Source organism: Myxocyprinus asiaticus, chromosome 1 (assembly GCF_019703515.2).
Source record: "Myxocyprinus asiaticus isolate MX2 ecotype Aquarium Trade chromosome 1, UBuf_Myxa_2, whole genome shotgun sequence".
NCBI classification, from domain to species: domain Eukaryota; kingdom Metazoa; phylum Chordata; class Actinopteri; order Cypriniformes; family Catostomidae; genus Myxocyprinus; species Myxocyprinus asiaticus.
The window spans coordinates 18,159,560-18,165,940 of record NC_059344.1 but is presented as its reverse complement, the minus strand read 5'-3'; the positions used below and the strand labels follow the sequence as shown (position 1 = coordinate 18,165,940).

Sequence of the window (6,381 nt, the reverse complement as noted above, 5' to 3'; positions counted from 1 at the left end):
GTGTTTTAGATTATAGCTACATAGATTGTCTATGAGAAAAAAACGTCAATATAATATTGTATATCCTTTTTTTTTTTTTTTTTTTAGAAAAAAGCCTTGTTTTTAGCCTGAATGTTTATCTAGTACTGTTTCAGTAATTACAGATTTTAACTTTGGCCCAGTGTCACTTAGTATTTGCAGATAAGGTTCGATTAGATTTAACAAAAGGAGAAATGAAGACTGGTATCAAGATTTCCTAGAGTATAATTGGTATTTTTTTTCATGATGATCTCTTCCTGATTTAGATATGTTTGGAACTTCTCCAACAAAGCAGGTGATTTTCGTTCACCTAAGGCTTATCGAATAAAAATACATAAGCATATAAATGCACAATATGCAATATTTTTTAAATGTCTTATACTTTGAGTCATAAACCAACTTTACATTCCAAAATGTTCTAATATCTACATTATTTGACACCTGTGTTTGTAAAGACATTTTTATAAGCATATGAGTGTTTGATTGTATATGGAAATAAACAACGAATAGTACTTACCCTATGTTAGGATAGCAGACATTTCAGTGAAAACTTAAGGTAAGTATGAAAAACAGATGGAAGAGGCCTTTAAATGAGTACAAAACCCATGAAACAATTAATAACTATTAAATACAGTATTTTGTGAAAAAGTTAGGTTAATCTTCTTTATCTGGCTTTGAGAATTAGGCTTTTTGGAATTATAGCCTGCAACAAATACAGTATGAAATGGGAAACATTTTCTGTTGACATAAACACTACCCACATCAGTGCAGTACAGCAGTACAGACAGTCCCAAATGACAGCAGCAAAAACATAAAACATTTTCAGTGCTATTTATTTGTTATAGTATCATAGGAGCTTTAGACCAACAAGTCTCTGTATGGAAACCAACTTCACAATATGGAACTTTCCAAAACTGTGAAAACCCTTTTATTTTTTATTTCAAATAAGTATTTCTCATGGTATACCTGTTAGATTATATAATGTTATGTGAATTGTTCTACTCACAATTAATTTTACTTTGAATTTCACACTTTCTTTTTGTGCATTTGTGTCTAGCCTGCATAGGGATAAGACAACAGAACAGCCTGTTTGGACCCAAGCTCCAACTTCTCTAATGACACCATGCTATCCACAGCAAGATTCTCTGCATTTGTGGTAACACGGACTCGAGCCTCAGCTGGCAGGTCATTATTGTTGAGTGTCATTGTAACAGCGGCATTTCCCCAGTTTATGGCAATGAGGAAGCGTTCACTCTGGTCCCAAATGCGAAGAAATGCTAATGCAGAGGGAGAACTGTAAAGGGACACAAATTCTCCATGTAGAAGAGAACGCTCTTTTCCCCTTAGATCACTAAGTGCTTTGAAGAAATCACGCAAAGCAATACGCTCCTCCTGTACAGACTAAGGGTGCAAAAGGAGAAAGAATGTGTTTGTTTTAAATCTTTCTTAAAATCATGATTCCAGGGTTAAATCTTATTTTTATTTATTTATTTATTTATTTATTTTATATTTAGGAGAATAATAGCCATGTGAATATTTTTATTTTTTACCTTTGCTGTTGCATTGCCATTTTCTGCTTGACTGTCCAATTCCCACATTGCTTCAGATTTCTCCTGTACAGGAGAAATTATATATGATCAACTTCATGTATAAAGTAACAGCTTTCAAAATTATATTTATTTTAATTTATAGAAACACCACTATGAAAGCCATTGTCAACTACAATTCTTAAACACCCTGTTGTCTCCTTCTCATTCTCTACTCACCCCAATTTTCAATCCGATCTCATCCCCAGCATTAAACACAGGCGTGCCCGGCAGGGTGAACAGCAGGGTCTGAAAGAGTCTTACAGGCACTGCTGGACTCCTAGAAGCCAGAGATCCCAGGGTCCGTCCACTTAGGCTCCAGCCCAGGCTGGTCTGGGGATGCATGGAGTAGAGTTTCTCTATTGACAGGGCCTGGGTGTCGCTGGAGTCGCTCGGATCAGGCAGTTCGGTCAGGAGCAGATCGACACCTGACCTGTTCAGCAGGACAGAGATGCCATCCACAGAGAGACCAGTGTAGGAGCCCATCAGAGCTCTGAAAGTGGTGATGAGGAGAGAGAGAGAGAGAGAGAGAGAGAGAGAGAGAGAGAGAGAGAGAGAGAGAGGTCTGGTTATTCTGAAACTGACAAAAAAATATTGGTATTTACACTATCACAATTACCTGAGCAAGAAAATACAGTACAACTATTACCCGGCTAGCTATTTCTATCTTCTGTGCTGGTAAAACACAAAAATACTATTTACTAGCTGTAATCAATACTTGCCAGCAGATGTCTCTATTTTACAAATTTTTTTTACAGCTTTCACCATCCAGCATAGTTTTGACCCTGTGTAAACTGAGCTCTTCAAGCACACTGGCACTTACGGTTTTTTGGTCCCATCAGTCTCGTTGAATTTAGCTTGAATAGATGTCCAGGCTTCTGTGTTTACAATCTTTCTCAGATCCGATAAGAAGATGCCATCCACTCCTTTATGGAGCCAGAACATGCAGGCATCCTAAAAAAGTGAAATCAATTAAACAAAGAAATTTGATGCAGCTAAGTAATTCTATTTATCCATAATCACTAGTGAAACAAATTATTAATGATGAAATCACTCTTGGTAGACAAAACCAAGACCTTTCTTTGGTTCATAATGATACGGAAGTATCAGATTTAAGATTCTACTCTAATATCAGCAGATATGTCTTCCCTCCTTAAAACCTTTTATTTATTTATTTATTTATTTATTTATTTATTTACAAATATCTAAATCATTTAACCTTTCTTCCTACTGATTGACCAGTGCCATAAATACAATGCCTATCCTGTTCATATCAGCACTTACTTTGAGTCGCTCAGCAACAGTGGCAGCATTGTTGAACCAGGCCGAATCTCCCTCATAATTGGGTGTTAGATCTAGCACTATGGAGATTCCTGAAAGAGAGAGAGTTAAGAGAGAGATAGAAAGAGTGAGAGGAGGAGAGTCAACAAACCAGAAGACTGTTAAATTATCTTTTTTTCTTGAAAAGCTTAGTGTTTGCTTTGTATAAAGACTTTATTTAAATGCATATGACTTTATTTACTGGAGCTTGCTTATTGAGCATTAAATAACATTTTTGCGCCAGGAATTTTAATGGTGAACCTGTCTCCATGTTGTCACTAAAATGGCATAAGGGTCTACAATGCTGTATGTGTCTGTGAAGTGTACCTCACAAACAGTTTTTGTGGTAACTCCATTCTATATATTTTGATTCAGGTCTATACATTTCATCAAATAATACAATGTACACTTTTCATTTTTTTTTTTGTTTTTTTAAATGTTCAAAAATGAGAACGTGAAAAAACATGTTTGAAATTATGGTCACCTAGTCACAAAAGGCAGGAGGTCAGAGGTTAAAATGACAGCTCACTGCTATTTTAGAAAGCTCCCTGAAAACACAGCAACAGGAGTTATAAGAATAAAAAACAACTATCTAGGGACCTATCTTGTGATTTCTATCTAATGCAAAGTGACTGGTTTGATTTTTTTTTTTTTTTTTTTGAAAACTTCAGATCAAACCAGTGGGCATTTCACTTTTGTGTGAGAGGACAAAGATCAAGGGTCACCTTTTCTATGCGCTCGGTCCAGAAGAGTTTTCAGGTCGCTATCACTACCAAATTCAGGATTAATGGAAGTTAATTCCAGTGTGCTCAACTTGTCTGCTTGCACAGTGTGTATTGGACCCAAAACAAGACCCTTCACCTTCATCTGGTTCAGATAGTCCAGTTTCTCCTCTACCCCTACAGAATGACAGGGAGAGGGGTTAAAAAATATGAAGCGAGAGGAAGTGATGAGACAACATCAGCAGTTACAGTGCTTCCTTATTCCCCAGCCTCAGTGTAAGTTCAGGGTGATCTTTTAATGATTATTCTGCTTTGATTGCATTACCACAGGACTGTGTGCACACTAGATATCAAGGTTTAAGGCCACTGTACTTAATAATCTTAATCTACTTTATCTATAACATTTGTGTAAGAATGTGCGCACGTGTGTAATATCGCAACTTGCAACTGTGCACTTTTTTTGTGTGTGCTGAATTTGTGATGTGAGTTCAGAAATAGGTATAGATCAGCACATGCTTCCTCACATGAGAGAGTCACAAGGCAGTCAGACACATTGGCTCACCTTTACCATCAGTCTGCGATTTCTCAAAGTATCCTAATTTAGCTTAGCAAAGGGCCAGGAAAAAATACTGGGACTGTAATTGACACTTTATGCAGTACTAGGAAAGTCCTGGCATATTGTGATGGCAAGTGGGAGAATTTTACAAAGAACATACATGAAAAAGAGTTTTTTTCCTCAGTGATTTTAATGCAAGTTATAAACAGTAATACAAGTGGATCAAACACTAAATTTAGAAATTCTCACCTTTCAATCCACTTTCAGAGAAAGCATTCACATCAGATATCTGGTAGAGAGGACCCTCGTTCCACCAGTTCATTTCAGGTATGGGTTTACAGCGTGGGGCCTGTACTATGATTACTACTGCCCCAGCTAACATGCCAACCCAGCCGAGCCAGAACAAAACCAGCAAGATCCAGCGAGTCCGAACCCACCTGGAAAGATTCATTACTGTGAGTTTGACAGACAGACAGATAGATTCAGTTGATATTGCCAATATATATGAATGGATGGATGGATGGATGGATGGATGATGGATTGATTTAGCTAATTGCATGCATACCCAGCTGTACCAGCGACTTTCATTAACTCTTCTTTGGAGAGGCCTGTAAATTTGACTTCTGTATCCTCTGGCACACTGATCTTCACGCAGCCGTTTTTCTCGGTGCCTGTCGGAGTTTCTCCGGTCATTGGCTGTTTTTCTTGATCCATCTCATTTAGTTCTACTTCTTTCATTTCCTCTTCTTTATTCATGGTTTGACAACCGTCTTGAGGGTAAAACCAAAATTATGATTATCATTGAAAAGTTTTGAGACTATAAATGTCTATATATGCTATTCCTATTATAAATAGGCTATTATTGTTTAATTCCTGTTTAATTAAAACATACAGAGCTAGACCCATCAAAATGACAGAAATAACTGAAACATTCCGAAAACTCCTTACGCTGTTTAAATAATGTATTATGATTTTACATTAGCAACATTAATTGTCTAAAAATGCCAAAGTAGCAAGATTATGGTATTTTGGCTGAAACTATTGGTTACCGTGGTCATTTTAATAGGAGTTCAATTTTGCAAAACCACTCCAACTATTACAGGAATGCTACTTAAAAAATAAAAAAAAATGAAAAAAATTTCAAAAAACATTTGAAATAGGCCTACCTTCAAAATGAGAATATTTCCTTTTCAAGCAGCTCTGACCACAGTACAACTCAGTGTCTAGATCTGATGGTCAATCCAGTTTATATAGTGCTGACTTCACATGCATCCGCCCATTCATTATCTAAGGAGGAACTCCAAAGAACTTAAACATGGATAATACAATGTGACAGATTTCTGCAATAACATCAAACAACAGAGTGCTTTAAAACACAATGCTCTCTGATTTTACATACAGCTCGCAAAGTTACACCACAATCCCAACTGTAACATAAACTTCATTCTAAAGAGTTTCCACCTTAAATTTCCTCTCCCAGCCACATTGTGCCTGAGTTCACTTGAGTGAACTGGAATTTATTCTGCAAACATTACCATGAGAATGGATATATTCTTCTTAGTTAGAGATATATAGAGGGAAAAAACAGTTAAACTCACATTGGAAGATAAATTGTAAATGTCATAAATGTCAGGTACAGTCAACCTTGAGACATCCATGAACAGCATATAGGCTAAGTGAATTGTTGTTCTCTGTATTTATTGCATAACCATGCCATAAAACATTGGGTTGAGCTTTCTGTAACAAAGGCTTTAGCATACAGTCTGAATCAATCGTTTTATCATAATCACATCTGTTGATAAGGGGGCCTGATCTATACCATCCATTTAAGTATTATTATTATTATTTATTTTTTTAATTTATCTGTATTTCTTTTCAAAACTCTTCAAATGTACAGTAGATTGCTCAACTAGACTGTTGGGTAAAAGGAAAGATTTTCATGTTTTATGGGTAAAATATAAAATAAAAAACCCCCGTCTAAAACAGCTTTCAATGACTCCTTTCAGAATGTTGTCTTATATTCATTCTAAAGTTGGCTGGTTTATTCAAGATTATTAAAGCCACAGGCCACAGTCAAATACCAGCACATGATGGTTTGCTTCAAGTGATAGGAAACATATGTACCCAGAAACACACAGAGGTTTTATTTCATGCCATCTCATCTCATGAATTGTTTTGT

The 6,381-nt window shown here is 36.3% G+C and overlaps 1 protein-coding gene across 1 annotated transcript; it reads right to left on the bottom strand.

Annotated features, from left to right (window-relative positions):
• Positions 1 to 835: 835 nt before the first annotated feature.
• LOC127447142 (4F2 cell-surface antigen heavy chain-like) lies at positions 836 to 5,699 on the bottom strand. Its single transcript, XM_051708760.1, has 9 exons — positions 5,369 to 5,699; positions 4,768 to 4,972; positions 4,452 to 4,639; positions 3,650 to 3,823; positions 2,889 to 2,977; positions 2,428 to 2,558; positions 1,785 to 2,097; positions 1,569 to 1,631; positions 836 to 1,419 (listed from the first exon to the last, which is right to left on the bottom strand). Exons 2-9 carry the CDS (start codon positions 4,956 to 4,958, stop codon positions 1,072 to 1,074), a joined length of 1,497 nt encoding a protein of 498 aa, XP_051564720.1. The 5' UTR covers positions 4,959 to 4,972; positions 5,369 to 5,699; the 3' UTR covers positions 836 to 1,071.
• Between the last annotated feature and the right edge of the window lie 682 nt (positions 5,700 to 6,381).

What these genes read in the sequence shown, in the direction of transcription:
- LOC127447142 (XM_051708760.1), bottom strand. Translation starts at nt 4,958, where the DNA reads ATGAATAAAGAAGAGGAAATGAAAGAAGTAGAACTAAATGAGATGGAT. An exon ending in CTGTTGCTGAGCGACTCAAA is followed by an intron (nt 2,559 to 2,888) that starts GTAAGTGCTGAT and finishes TCACTTTTTTAG; the next exon opens with GATGCCTGCATGTTCTGGCT. An exon ending in AGATCGGATTGAAAATTGGG is followed by an intron (nt 1,632 to 1,784) that starts GTGAGTAGAGAA and finishes TCTCCTGTACAG; the next exon opens with GAGAAATCTGAAGCAATGTG.